This window comes from Peromyscus maniculatus, chromosome 8 (assembly GCF_049852395.1).
Source record: "Peromyscus maniculatus bairdii isolate BWxNUB_F1_BW_parent chromosome 8, HU_Pman_BW_mat_3.1, whole genome shotgun sequence".
Classification (NCBI taxonomy): Eukaryota; Metazoa; Chordata; class Mammalia; order Rodentia; family Cricetidae; genus Peromyscus; species Peromyscus maniculatus.
Window position 1 is genome coordinate 57,007,093 of NC_134859.1, and position 15,410 is coordinate 57,022,502.

At 42.3% G+C, this 15,410-nt stretch overlaps 2 protein-coding genes across 3 annotated transcripts in view; both read right to left on the bottom strand.

Annotated features, from left to right (window-relative positions):
• LOC121826470 (NACHT, LRR and PYD domains-containing protein 1a-like) overlaps nucleotides 1–15,410 on the bottom strand; it is a 265,206-nt gene that overhangs the window by 132,798 nt on the left and 116,998 nt on the right. The gene's annotated exons all lie outside the window — the stretch shown is intronic.
• Nucleotides 1,373–15,410, bottom strand: part of LOC102914520 (NACHT, LRR and PYD domains-containing protein 1a-like) — a 57,231-nt gene continuing 43,193 nt past the window's right edge. For both annotated transcript variants that reach the window (XM_076542814.1, XM_076542815.1), the window contains exons 10-14: nucleotides 11,555–11,817; nucleotides 10,934–11,059; nucleotides 9,959–10,100; nucleotides 2,904–2,948; nucleotides 1,373–2,478 (exon numbers count right to left, since the gene is read on the bottom strand). In XM_076542814.1, the coding sequence (XP_076398929.1) occupies nucleotides 2,186–2,478; nucleotides 2,904–2,948; nucleotides 9,959–10,100; nucleotides 10,934–11,059; nucleotides 11,555–11,817 (869 nt within the window). In that variant the 3' untranslated portion in view covers nucleotides 1,373–2,185. The remainder of the gene's footprint in view (nucleotides 2,479–2,903; nucleotides 2,949–9,958; nucleotides 10,101–10,933; nucleotides 11,060–11,554; nucleotides 11,818–15,410) is intronic.

Sequence of the window (15,410 nt, forward strand, 5' to 3'; positions counted from 1 at the left end):
CAGAGGCAGCCCACCTGCAGAGTCCAGAGGAGAAGATGGGAGGCACTGAGAAGCCAGGCTAACAGCTCTGGTCACAGTCTGGCAGAGAGAGGCACAGAAACTTGATCCAGAAGGGAAGACAGGTGACCTGAGGAAAGAAATTGTCAGGGATACCCTGGGGACAAGCACACAGCCTTTTAAGCCTCAAGTGACACTGTGGATTTTGATGAGATAGATAATTCTGGGAGATGGGTGAGTAGTAGAGAGGAATGTGAATTATTATTCTTTTAAAAATTTAAAAAATTATTGTATTATTGTGTGTGTGTGTGTGTGTGTGTGTGTGTGTGTGTGTGTGTGTGTGTGTGTATGTGTTTTAATGTGCACCCATGTGTGGGTGCCCATGAAGTCCAAAATGGTGCGTTGGATCCCATGGAGTTGGTGTTACATGGCATTAGTTGTGAGCCGTCTGTTTGCTGTGAGCCATAGAAATATGATGTAGGAACTCAACTGGCACTGACGAAGTTGACCCACTGGAGCCAAGGTCTCTGGTGGAGGTTGAAGCCAAAACACAAGGAGTCTTGGTGATATTGGCTGTTGAATGTATTATCCGTTTCCTGCAGGGAATTTCTTGTGTGCTATTGTAGCCTTCCCAATTGATTCTTTTCCCAAGTATTTCTAACAGTGTATGACTGATCATTTATTGGGAACAACTTCCCCTATACATTTGGGGTATTTGGATAACATCCCCCAGTTGTGTGTGAAAACAGTCATACAGTCAAGATGCTTGTAGCATCTTCCCCAGGAGTCTGGGAAGAAATCTCCTCGGGGCAGGTACCCAGGGGGATTTTGATATCTGTTCTGGGTGCTGGGAGTAGAACTCTGATCCTCTGCAATAGCAGCAAGGGCTCTGAACCACTGAGCCTTCTGTTCAGTCACCCATTCTATTATTGTACATCAGTTTCTTAAACTGTGATTCCTACCCTCCATATGGGATGATGGAAGTAAAAGTGTGGATTGCAAAATTTTGCCAAGAAGAAAAGGTTTTGTGCAATGGCCAGGATTAATTCACAATGTACACTGAATCTCAGGGGTTTCATATGATTTGTATCTTGCGACTTCTGTGCACCTGTGGTTCTGAGCACACAGTACGAGTACTTTGCATGGCATTAGCCAGCACAATACACAATCACAACAAATATTTCTGAAACACCTTGGTTTAGAGTCTAGGCTATTGTTTGCTGTGATTACAGCCTTTTCCCAGTACATACAAGATTTTCTGCTCTTTTAGAAGAATGATAGCTTCATTGTGGAATATAAAGATTTAATTATTTTCCTATTTTCATTTTTTAGCATGTAAGTATATGCATTATATTATGTGAGAACATTTAGTTTTAAAAATTGTGTTTTGAGTTGCTGACTTGAGTTTCATGAAGAGATGCTAAGTTAATTTTGGCTTGGGGTTAGGACATAATTTCCACCAGCTTCTGGAATATGCACTGCACATCTGTGTAAATCACAACAAATGCAAAATATCCACCAACTCTGATCAACACTGAAGTTTTCCTATGTCTTATAGCATCAAACATTCAATAGATATTTAATTTCTTATGCAAGAATAAACAAATACATCAATTTAATTAACCAAATTAATTGCAAATTTGCTTTCATCTTTAACAAATGGTAAAATTATATTTCAACAAAAAGTTGTATAAAATTTCTTTAAGATTTACTTTCAGTAAAAATGTTTTATTTATATACTTATATATCTATATAACCAGAGTTATATAAAAATTATTTGGGAAAAAGAGGTGGGAAATGTTTGAGAAACCTCCTTCCTTTTCTATTCATAAGACATTCACTTTTCAGGGAAAAGTACCATCTCACTGTCTCCATTCCCATGCTTCCTAGTTGCTTGTATCATGGTGGGTCAGGTGGGCACAAGCCGGGCCACTCTTGCCGTAAGAGCAGGCTGGACAAGGCCTGAATAGACTTCTTGTTTCCACTGGAAGTTCATCCCACATGAACATCTGGCTGGGGAAGGCCAAGAGGGGAACATCTGGGTCCTCAAGAGGTGTCCTGGAAACAGTATCATCAGAAATGCAACTCAGATGTCCACTGGTTTATAGACAGAGAATCTGAGGGCCAAAGGAAGGTCAGGTAGAGCCAGCACTCAAAATAAAGTGCTCATGCCTCAAACACTAAGATGTCAAGATCCCACAGAAATGCCACTTGACTTCTCAAGGAGTTCCACTATCAGGTGAGGATGGGTCTCCTTCAGAGCTCGGTAGACTCGGTCTTTGTAGGCCCTGGTCCAGGACCGACTGAGGATGAAGAGCTTCCTCATCTTGCCTTGGTTGGTGGCTTCAGCCCGCACTGCCTCATACTCCTCTTCACTCAGAACAGCACCATGCAGCTTGTCCAAGACAGGGTCCACTGATGTCACTCGGGCCACCAGCTGCTCCCGATGCTGGTCCAGGAAATGCAGCAAGGTAACAGCATCTAGGGGTGAAGATGAGACTGGTACTGAGAGAAGAAAGGCTCCTCCATGGGCTCTCCCGCTGACTGCCCACTTCTTGTTCTTTTCACCTACCTCATTTGCCCCCCTGGATCCCTTCTTTCTCTGGAAGGTCATTTGAAAAAATATCTGCACCTTCCAAAGCCAGTTATTAGTGTGACACTCTGTCTAACCAGGAGGAGGGGTTCATCCTGGGGTGTTCAGGTTGGGAGTAGGTGGAGTTATTGTCAACATGGGAAGTAGCAAGGGGCATGAGAGGAACTCCGCCCTGGGCATGCACCTCTCCTACCTGTCCTGGTGAGGTTTGCAAAGTGAGGCTCCCTCTTGCTCACTGTCCTTCTCTCAAGGGTCACATGATCTACCAGCAGAGTACTATTGGCTCCTCTGGCTTCTAATACCTGTTACTGACCTTTGTTGGCTTCATCAGTCATGGGCCGTGCAGGCCTGAGGTCCCCTGGAAGAAAGGAGAGATGATGCATCTGTAAATGATGCCTGTTACCCTCAGACAGTGCTCTCTGTGAAACTCCCACACATGCCAGGGATTTTGAGAATGGACTACAGGAATTCTGATATAATCTGGAAGGTGAACATTGCCTTACTCACACAGGGAATCTAGGCACCAAGCCTATCATCACTGAGGGAGAAGACATGTGAATGTGTAATAAACATTTCACCCACATAACCACAGTCTCAATTTTATCCTAGACTGAATTCTTTATGGTAAACTAACCAAGTCCATTCCTGGCTTAAATCATTTGACATTTAGTTTAGGGTAGAAAGCTACTTTCTTGTCCTTGTTTGACCTTGTACACTCACATGCCACAAAAGTGTGTTCTTGGTTTGATGTCTGAACCAATATGAAGCAAGACTGAACACATGGGAACAGTGAGTTAATTTTAGCAACAAGTGAGGGGGGTTAATGCATTTAAGCTCACGAATAAGCCCCAAGGGTTTGAGAAGACTCGGTATTCACTCTGCTCTAACAGGTTAGTGAAGTCATCCAAAGGACAGAATTTGTGGTGTTGGAAGCCCTGCTTCCATTTGTATGAAGGAAGATTGACATTCCTTATACTCCATGCTGGCTGGACCATCTTGATGTATCCTGACTTATAGGTAAACTGGACCTATTAATGAATACAATGAGTGATCATGAATATAAAAAAACAAAAATTTAAGATTGAGGACACAAGAGGACCATGATTACAATCTTTTAGTAACTGAATCCTTTTCCACATGGAAGGGAATAGTTCTTAATCTGTCCCAACCAAAAAAAAATTAACATTCACAAGAGGTTGGCTTCATATAAAGAAAAATAGCAACATTGCTCCTTTCAGCTAAGGATCACATTGTGAGATGGGTATAAACAGTGTTTAACCTTTTCAATCACCCTACCAGTAACTAATTCTGATCTCCAGTTTACAGGTGAAGAAGGTCAGATTCAAATGAGTTAAGTCATTTTCTAAGATCATCTGCAGAGTAAGTGCTGAAGTGAGATTCAAACCCTGGCCTGATGCTGGGGCAGGACAGTTCTCTACCTGTGGCTCACTCAGGTCAAGGCTGAGCAAAGCCTATTCTTTGACCACATGTGAAGCCTGTTTGTAGCAGCTCAGGAGCAGGAACCACAGTTTGACAGCTGTCAAGGGCTGGGCTTCCCCAGAGATACTGATTAGAAGAGTTTGGTTTTGGCATTTTGGGCTCTAGACTAAGACTGTATTGTTACTTCAATCAAGAAGTTTCCTTACTTAGTTTTCTCTTGTCCATGTTAGGGTGAAAATATGGATGAGTTTACAATAGCCAAATAAATAAATATTGCCCACAATTTTGGACAGAAAAGCCTAACCACGGAAATGAAAGGACTCTGTAAGGAAAATTTAAAAATATACATCAAAGAAATAAATCAAAGAAGGCCTTAGAAGATGCAAAGACACCCAGCCATAGTTGTTGTGTGGAAGAATAAATATGTGGAAAAGTCACACTGGTAAAAGCATGCTACATACTCAATGGAGCTCCAATTAAGATGACAGTGACATTCTTCACAAATAGAGTGGAAAAATACTGGAAGACGTGAAATCACAAGAGACACAGATGTCTAAGGTAATTCTGAACAAAAAACAATTTTGTGGAAAGATTTATCACATCTGATTTCAAGCTAATACTACAGCCAGAGCAAAAATATGTACAGATCAATGGAATAGAATAGAAGACCTAGATAAAATCCACAAAACTACTAGCTGGCCTTTCCAAATACTCTTTGGAGAAAAGATAGTCTATTCAACAAATGATACTGAAAAACCTACATGGCAACATATGGAAGGATTGAACTAGATGCTTTATGTCTTACCTTTAAAAAGTCAACTCCAAATGACCCAAGAACTCAGTGTGAGACCCACTACCCTGAAACTGGCAGAGTGAAAGTAGGGAGAAATTAGAGAACATATCAACATGATGGCATAAGTATGGAGACTCTAACAGCACAGGAAACAAATCCAATAATTGATACACTAGATTTCAGGTCACTTAAAAAGTTCTATATAACAAAGATTCAGTTGAGTGAAGATGCAGCCAAGAGTGTGAGAAATGATTTCCCAGCTAACATCTGACAGAAGATTAGTAACTAGAATACCCATGGAACTGAAAAACCTAAATAACAAGAAAATAACCCAGTTCTAAGATTGGCCATATGAGTAACAGAATTCTCAAAGGAAGAAATACACATGGCTAGGAAACACTTAGCTATTAGAGAAATGCAAGTTTAAATCACTTATGATTCCATCTTATCCCTTGAGAATGTTCAATATCAAAGATACAAATGTTAATGAATGCCAGGCGGTGGTGGTATAGGCCTTTAATCCCAGCATTTAGGAGGTAGAGGCACTCGGATCTCTGTGAGTTTGATGTCAGCCTAGTCTACAGAGAGAGTTTCAGGACAGCCAGGGTTACTCACAGGAAACTCTGTCTCAAACAAACAAACAATCAAACAGAAAAAACAAATGATACATAATGTTGGTGTGTATGTGAGGACAGAGAAACACTTATACACTAGCATGTTAGAGTTTAAACTAGTCCAGTCACTGTAGAATCCAATCTGGAGACTTCTTAAGAACTAGAAATAGCCCAGTTTAATCCCAGCACTTGGGAGGCAGAGCCAGGCATATCTCTGTGAGTTCAAGGCCAGCCTGGTCTATAGAGCGAGATCCAGGACAGGCACCAAAACTACACAGAGAAACCCTGTCTTGAAAAACCAAAACAAACAAACAAACAAACAAACAAAAAACAACAACAACAAAACAAAACAAAAACTACCTATACAAATAGAACTACCATATAATCCAGCCTTACCACTCCTGGTAATATATTCAAAGGAATATATATTCTACTCTGGAGACATTTGCACAACCATGTTTATGGAAGTTCTGTTCACAATAGCTAAGAAACACAATCAGCCTAGATGTCCATCAACAGTTAATTAAATAATGAATGTTTTCCATATATATACCATGGAAGTTTATTCAGGTGTGACAAAATGGAATTATGAAAGGTAAGTATATACAATAGGAAAAATACAGAGGAAGATCAGTCAGGCCCAGAAAGAAAAACACCACATCTCTCAAATGTAGTTTATACCCTGGAGTCTTTAGTTCTGTGGGTCTAATTTGGTGTACCCCTGGAAACCAGAAAACTAGAAATGAGCAGGGCTTTAGGGAGGAAAGGAGGACAGTAGTGTACTGGTAAAATGAGGGTAGAGAGGGAGTACTGGGGACAGAAATGTTTAAACTGCAAGAGGGGTGGGGATGGAGGAGACAAGGGGTGAGTGGGATTGGTTACTGAAAATGAAGACAGTATTTAAAAGTCACAATGAAACTTATTATTTAGTAACCCAATATAAAAATCACTAATAGTAGAGCTTGAAGTCAGGGATTGTGATGCCTCCAGAAGTTGTTTTATTGTACAGGTTTCTTTTAGCTATCCTGGGTTTTTTGTTTTTCCATATGAAGTTGAGTATTATTCTTTCCAGGTCTATGAAGAATTGTGTTGGTATTTTGATGGGGATTGCATTGAATCTGTAGATTGCTTTTGGTAAGATTGCCATTGGTGAGACAGTCATTTGGCTTGATCTGTTTGGGAGGCAGCTGTGTGTTGGTGCCGGGTCCTGGGCTCGTTGCATGAGTTGGCTGTTTGAATCCTGGGACCTATGCAGGGACGCTTGGCTCGGTCTGGGAGGGTGGGACTGGACCTGGCTGGACTGAGTCTACCAGGTGGATCCTGGTCCTCGGGGGAGACCTTGATCTGGAGGAGGTGGGAATGGGGGGTGGGGTGGGGGGAGGGGGAGGGGGGCGAGAGTGGGAGAACAGGGGAATCTGTGGCTATTATGTTGAACTAAATGATGTTGTAAAATAAATTTACTAAAAAAAAAATCACAAAAGAGTTCAAATGCAAGACACCCTGCCAGCTCACAGACTCTGGACTGACAGTTGGGGAGCCTGCATGGGACTATACTAGGCCCTCTGAATGTGGCTGACAGTTGTGTGGCTTAATCTGTTGGTGGGAGCACCTCTGGCAGTGGGATCAAGACTTATCCCAGATATATGAACTGGCTCTTTAGAGCTCATTCCCTGTGTATGGTAGGATGCCTTCCTCAGCCTTAATGCAGGGGGTAGGGGCTTGGTCCTGCCTCAACGTGGTATGCCAGACTATGTTGATTCCCCAAGAAAGGCCTTACTCCCTATGAAGAGTGGATGAAGGGTGGGGTGGGAAGAAGGTGTGTGTGTGTGTGGGAGCTGGAGAAAGGGGAACAGTAGTTGGTATATAAAATGAAAAAAATTTAAATAAAAAAGGACACCCTATTAGGCTTGAAATGGGAAGTCCTAGGAGTAGTGCATTTCAAAACAAAAACACAGTTCCAGGTGTGAGATACCTCCATAGGAGTTGTTGGACAGGGAGGCCCTGGAGGTCCCCCAAAAAATACAGGTGCATGTCATTCTTCCTGGCTCCCCATGAAAACTAATTGATAAGACCTTATTGCTGAAGACACCACACATCTTGGATATGCGATACAGAGAATTCAAACTGGAATGAGTTGGAAGCTTCCTTTGATGCTATTTGGTGTTATTCAGTCTGCTGAGGAAGAAAAGGCATCAACAGCCATCCTGCCAGTCAAGATGGTCCCACTGCTGCAATCGTGGCACAACTGTGATGGGAGCAACCCGTGCTCACTTATTACATTTCAGACCCAGTCCACAAGACAGAATCCATCACTAGCACTATAAAGTTAGTGAAACAAGCAAACCCCTATTTGTGGAGGTCTTAGTCCCTCGAGAGAAGCTACAATGGCTGCTTAGCTAAATGGACGTAGTATGAATGCCCTTCTAAATATCAATGTTTATACTTTAGATAAAGGCTACCTTCAGACTTCCTCAGAAATGACTCTCTTTGCTATGAATGTAGATGAATGCAGATACCTACCGTTGTGCAGATATTGAGAATAAGGGATGGTTGAGTGCTCATCCCTATAAGTAGATATTTATACCACACCCTTGAGACTCTAGGAACATTCTGGATGAGGAAGTGGGAATAATGTAGCAACAGAAGATATGGATAAGGGCTGTGAAGTGCTCTCTTTTAAAGATGGCATGACCATGGATGGCCATCATGAACTCATAGCACCTGCACCTACAGTCTATAGACCCATACAAGTAGAGTTTTTCCATCGGTCAACTAGACTTGGGGAAGCAGCTCACGGGGACAAAAACCACTTACTGCTAAACTATTAGCAAATGATAGATTATAGGGATAAGGGAGGTGTACATTCTATATGTCTGCCTGCTGGTTAGCACTCTAGGTATTGCGGTTAGTGTAAAACCCATGAACACACAGGTGGTCCTAGTTAAACTCTGTGAGACATAAATCAAAACTTTATGAATGTGAGAAGGATTTGTATTAAACAGGAGGGGATGCCAGGAGTAGGAGGGAGATAAAAAGATGTGTTTAGGGTGGAGTTACTAGAATGTATTGTATCTATGTATAAAATTATCAAAACAAAATTTATTTAAGAATTATGTATGGATTTGAGATTGAGTACCTCATGTTGGCAAAATTCCTTCATTTTAAAGTTGAGTTATTATGTGAACTGGAGTTAGATGCTTTGTGCATCTCAAAATCTGTCAATTCAAGGGCAGCAATGGGGGTGGAAATCAGGATACAAGATTGAGAAAATGGGTCTTACAGTATGTGGCGATTTGGATATGATGTGTTCCATTATAATGATCATGTGTTGAAGGATTAGTCTTGCAGCAGTATTCAAAGGTCATGAGGGCTGTGAATTTATGGGTGACATCATACTCTAATGCACTCATAATTGTGTGAGTACTGAGAACAGAAACTATAAGAGTGTACCTTGCAAGAAGTAGGTCACTGGAGGCATGTCCTGGAAGAGAACATCTTGCATGGACTTCATTCCTCCTCTCCTCTCCTCTCCTCTCCTCTCCTCTCCTCTCCTCTCCTCTCCTCTCCTCTCCTCTCCTCTCCTCTCCTCTCCTCTCCTCTCTCCTCTCCTCTCCTCTCCTCTCCTCTCCTCTCCTCCTCTCCTCTCCTCTCCCCTCCCCTCCCCTCCCCTCCCCTCCTCTCCTCTCCTCTCCTCTCCCCTCCCCTCCCCTCCCCTCCCCTCCTCTCCTCCTCTCCTCTCCCTCTCCTCCTTTCCTCTCCCTCTCCTCCTTTCCTCTCCCTCTCCTCCTCTCCTCTCCCTCTCCTCTCCTCTCCTCTCCTCTCCTCTCCTCTCCTCTCCTCTCCTCTCCTCTCTTCTTCTCTCCTCTCTTCTTCTCTCCTGATCTCTCCTTTACTTCCCCTCTTCCTCTTCTTCTCCTCCCTTGCTCTCTCTATAACTCCTGCTCTCTCCTATCTCATTGATTCATAATTACCAGGTGAACAGTCTCTTCTCTCACAAGCTCCCCATCCATGATATCCTGTCTCACATCATGCTCAAAGAAATGAGACAGCTGACCATGGACTGAAACTTGGTTCTAAGAACATGAATCAATACAAACCTTTATTCTTTTTTTTATTTTTTATTTTTATTTTTATTTTTTTTTGTTTTTCGAGACAGGGTTTCTCTGTGTAGCTTTGCGCCTTTCCCAGGACTCACTTGGTAGTCCAGGCTGGCCTCGAACTCACAGAGATCTGCCTGCCTCTGCCTCCCGAGTGCTGGCATTAAAGGCATACGCCACCACCGCCCGGCCTCAAACCTTTATTCTTAAGTCATTTTTTTCTATATATTTTGTCACAATTGGGAACAGCTGACTAACACAGCATCATAGTTTAAACCATGGTCAGACCATCTGTTTTGGATTTAGCAAAAGCCACATAACTAATCTGACTATTTCAAAACACTGAGAATTAATGACAATATACCTCTTCCCACTCATTGCCTTTATTCTGCCTTTTGGATATCTGGACTTAAACTAATTTTACCTGGTTTCAGCAAGGCTTTCCATATGATATTCTTGTGCTTCTTGTCTTTGATATGGAGCGTAATCCCTGAAACCATGTGATCAACATAGATCTCAGAGAAGAGCTGCAATTCCCCGGGGCTTCTGTAGCACAGCTCTAGTTCCTGAAGACAGAAAAAATTACTGTGTGAGAATGAACTACTCATCCTGTGAAGGAAGGCTGTCCTCACCCCCATACTTTCTTGATCTTGCACACTACATTAGACACTGGTTATCTTTTGAATTGAGGTAACCCACAGCCTTTGAATACACATCTTTATTTGAAAGGTTAAGGACCCAGCTTGGATCCCATCATGCTATTTCTTTTCTCATCACTCTGACAAAAACCTCATAAGGAGCAGCTTAAGAAAGTGTTTATGTTGTTTAGTTTCATGGTGGGAAATTCATATAAGCTGGAGCTCCATTCTTGGTGGCAGGAGATAGTGTCGGGGCTCATTATATCCCAGATGATAAGCAAATAGTTCCCTGAGGTGGGGAGCAAGGCATGGATATAATCCTCAAGGCCTGACACTAAAGACATGCCTTTAATGGCCAGACCTTACATATTTGTTTCCACAAACTCTCAAAACACTACTACTAGCTGAGGACCAAGTGTTTAAATATGTATATCTATAGGACACATTTCAGATTCCAACACTAAACATCATAGATGAGTGAGAGCTCATCTGGAAAGTCCTGTTCACTTGTTCTCTAAGACATCCTTAGATAGACTCTGCTTTGTGCCATATTGAACCTAATTCCCCAGTTCTCCAGTCTCATTCTACATTCCTGTGTAGTCTCATAAAATGCTTCCCACCTAACTTGGATGTATTCTTGCTCATCCCAAATCTCAATTGTTTTCTCCCCAATCAATTTGATGCAAAGCCTTGTAACCTGCCCCATAGCTTCCCAAGCCTGGCATCTGACCCTGAAGAGTAGCAAACTCGTGGATGCTCACCTTTGGGAAGATTTCCAGGTTCCTGGGACCAGATATGATGTAGCGGGAACCAATATAAAGAGATTCTACTGGGGGTGGCTTGTTTATTCGAGCAAATTGGAATTTCATTTCTTCATCATCAATGGCCTAGGGAACATAGCAGACAGCAATTTATCTGGATTTCTGAGCCACAACATTGGGTCTGCATAAGGTGAGATGATCATTTAATATATTTTTGTGGGATTGGATGGTGACACCTCCTGGTCTTCCTATGTCTGCAACACAGATTGTTGTGGCCATGGCCACATTCTTTGTGGGAACAGGGTTACTGCCACAGAAGAAAGGAACTGCCTACAAGTTGTGCATAGAGAATTCCCATCTTTCTGATGGGTGGAAAGAGGCTATAGAAGGATGTTTAGGGACTAGTAAATAGACATCAAAGACATTTGAGGAGACTCTGGTGTGGGGCCATGAGGATGGCAGAATCACACACACACACACACACACACACACACACACACACACACACACACACACGTTCTCCTTGTAGAACTCTTATGAATCTTTCCAATGGATTCATTATTTGCATCTCAAGTTTTCTCTCAGTCCACCCTGGCCTCATTTTGTGGTCCTCAGTGTTACCTTCCGAATGGTGCAGTCATTAGGGACCAGATAAAGGTGAAATGTCACTTCCTTGAGATTGAGGTGATAGTAGATCAATGTGATGGAAGTGATGGGGATGGAGTGTCCAAGAGCAGGAGTCATATTCATTAGAACTCCCACTGGGGAGAAGCTTGGGTTTTCCAGCACTGCATAATGCTGTTCCATCCTTGTTGGAGTTTCTAGGACCATCCCATGTTCTTGAAAGTGGGCCACACGGAACCGGGAGATGTCCACATGTCCCTCTGTGAAAGAATAGATTCAAAGATGTATATTTAGTTTTTCCATTGAGCCATGCTTGACTGGAAAATTAGCACCCTAGGATTTAGAATGACTGTGGTGATTTGAATGAGAATGGTCACCATAGCTGGTGAAATTATTTGGGAAAGACTGGGAGGTTTAGTCTTGCTGGAGGAACCTTGTCAAAGGAGTGGGCTTAGAGGTTTCAAAATCTTGTGATGTTTCCAATTTCCTTTCTCTCTTCCCCTTGACAATAAGTAAGCTCTCAGCTACTGCTCCAATGCCAAACCTGCCTGCCTTTTGCCCTGATCCCTGCCATGCTCCCTGCCATGATGGTAATGGACTCACCCTCTGAAGCTATAAGAACCAATAAAAATTTTTCTTCTATAAGTTGCTTTGGCTATGATTTCCATTTAGTTTGTATTTATTTTTTGATGTTCATGAGAAAAATTATGACCAAAATTTAAGTTTTATTAATTAACATCCAATGACAGCACAACAGAACTATCAACTGTTTCCTCATTATCAATCACCATGCCAGTGAGGGTGAGTGTGAGCTGTTTCTAGTGGTGACTCATGCAGACTGACCCTCACTGGAGGCAGTTTACCTTTGGCCCTGTCTAACTGCTGGGGGAGCATTCATAGTGGAGTGGTGGTTCTTGCTGTTCTCATCTATAGATGCTATAAAGAATACAGCCTCAGAGGCTACAGACAGAAACCTAATAATCAGCAGGTTCTTAGAGGTGCTGCCATCACCAGCTTCAGTGTCTTAGGATCCTCTAAATTCTTAGTTGCAGAATAGAGTTTTGCTGTTATGAAAGAGACACAACGGTATTTTGTTCACTGAAGACAGGCTGAATGGATTCCTGGAATAGTTAATGTCAAATATGAACTGGATAAAATCTAGAATCAGCTTGGATGTAGGCCTCAGGGCCTGATAGGAGGAGATTATCTTGAGCGGATCAATTGAGTAGGGAAGACCTATCCACTGTATGTAGCACCATTCTGTGGACTAGGACCCAGGACTGTTTAAAATGGAGAAGGTCACATGAGCACAAGCATTCACTGTTCCCTGCTCTCTCTATTGACACAAGTTACCAGGTGCCACAAGGTCCATGTTCTCAGACTTCCATGTCATGATGAACTTTTGACTGTGAGGCAAAATAAAGCCTTTCTTTCATAAGTTTCTTTGGTCAAGCATTTTGTGTGAGTTACAAGTGAAGTAACCTGGGCAGAAAATTGATACCAGGACTCAGATTTTTGTTGTAATAAACCTAATCATGTGCTTCTTCAGCTTTGGAACTGTTTTGTGGCTGGAATGTGAAGAGTTTTGTACTTAGGACCTGGAAAGCACTTCCATGCTGAGAACAGAGCTTAAGGGGACATTCGGGTGGAAGCAGGAAGACAAGAATGCTGAGAGAGACAGTGGAGGCCAGTCTGTGGGGTTGTGGAGAGCAGCAAGGTTTCCATTGGGAACTGTGAAAGGATCCATTCATGTGACAGTTTAGCCAAGGGTCTAGATTTATTGTGTTAATGCTGTGAATATGAGTGAAGATGAATTTATACATAAGGGACTAATTTGGCAGGAGAAGTTTCAGGACAGAAAACATCCAAAATGACTCTACACAACCCGCTGTAGCTGTGAGAGAGCAGCGTCACTGAGGGGAAGGCTGCAGCAGGTAACAACAGGAAAGGGGTCCCGAGGGAAAATCTCACTCTTCATAGACTCATCTTGTGAAGATCCACATTCGTTTAAAGATAGGAAGACTTGAGTGATGGTGTTCCCTGTTCCCCAAATGCAAATGCAAGGAAGTGTTTCCCATGTTCAGCACATCATACAGCTGTGGTCCAGGAGAGCAGGGAGAGGCCACATCTCAAGTTGTCAACAGAACTTGTCAGTGTCATCACTATAGATTTTAGGCATGAAAGATGCTGGATTGATGGATCACTGAGTCATGCTGCACAGTTTCAGATATCAGCTGAGGTGAGGCAATGTACTTGAGTCAAAGGTCCTGCAAGGAGGGCCTGAGAGCTCATTCTATGAACGTTGGAAAGTGAAGCCTAAGGTGGAGTGGAAATCCTAGGAAGTTGTTGAAGCCAGAACCACATAGTTTCTGCTACATAAAGTGTTATGAAAGGAGTAGAGAGATGGTCTAAGGAGAGGTTGTGTGTGCTTCATGAGGTAGAACTGGAGGGATGGAGCTATCTATGTCCTTTGGAGTTCAGCGAATGACATCATGATCTCTGTAGCTGGACATGAAGCTGCAGGATTGGTGTTTATGCTGATGAAGTTTTGTCTTGTTGTCTGATCATTTTTTGGTTCACTAATTCTTCTATTTTTGAATGGCAATGTTTATTCTGCACCATTTTATGTTGAAAGTATGTAACTTGTTTTTTATTTTCTAGAAGCTCATATTTAAGACATTGCCTTGACTCTCAAGAGGTGGTCTATATGGGATTTTAAACTGTTGAAATTATTAAGGACCATGGGAACCTTTGAAATTGTATTTTTTCATTATGAGACAAATCTGAAACTTTAGAGATATGAGGTGGAAAATTACAAATTAATGTGCTTGGACGTCAAGTTGATACTGGGTGGAATCATGATGTTGAATCTCACTTGCCAGCTTGATGTGATCCTTGCTAATGGGTGCACAACTCTGCAATCTACCATTTGCCTGTCCCTTCAGTTCTGAGTTTGCTTCCAAATTGTGCTATGATAAACATTGTTGCAATGTGTGTTCTTTAGCAGAGAGCTTTTCTAGTTCTCTTGGGTGATTGCTTTGGAATCAGTAATCACCAGATAATGAGATAATGAAACAATGAAATTGCTCATGAATAGAGTGATGCAGCTTAAGATTTCCACCAAAGACATGCTAACTAATAGTTTTACATGGAACCACACAGCACTAAAACATACCCTGTGTGACAGTTCTGGGCCTTGACACCCTGGCTTTCCCCAAGTCAGCTTCAGCCTCAGAACCAGATCCTTGACTTGTCAATGCTTTGGAGATCCGTGTGCACCTGCTTTGTGCAGTGTCAATTTTGATGGATTCCAGAATATGCTGTACCTCTCCAACTTCCTTTTTTTTCTAGGGTAAATGTTATTCATAATCCTCCCAGGAGTTGAGGGAAATGTGGGGGGCTGGACTTTCATTGTTAAGACCAGAAATTTCCTGAGGCATCTAAGATGACTTAGTAAATTTTTTCATTTATTTTCTCATTTGGGGTTTTTGGGGATACAGAGATTCATTATGTATCTCTAGCTAGAAGTCACAATGCTCTTGCCTAGCCTTCAGAACTCTGGGTATGTGCCACCACCTGTCCTTGTGACTGTCCCTTCTATACATATTGTCCTTCTATAAACTTTAACAGAATCACATATATTTAATTTTCCAAAGGTGTAGCTTTTCTGATCTGAGAGTTGAAATAAGAAACAAGAAAGGCAGTGGCTGCAGGGAAGAGCTTGTGAGGTGACTGGGGTAGTTTTGTTGGGGAGACCAGGAGATCTGTGTGCACCTGCTGGACTGGCCTCATTAGACACACTGGGGAGGTATCATCCAGGTAGCAGTGCTTCTGTGTCGGGGTCTCATGTGTT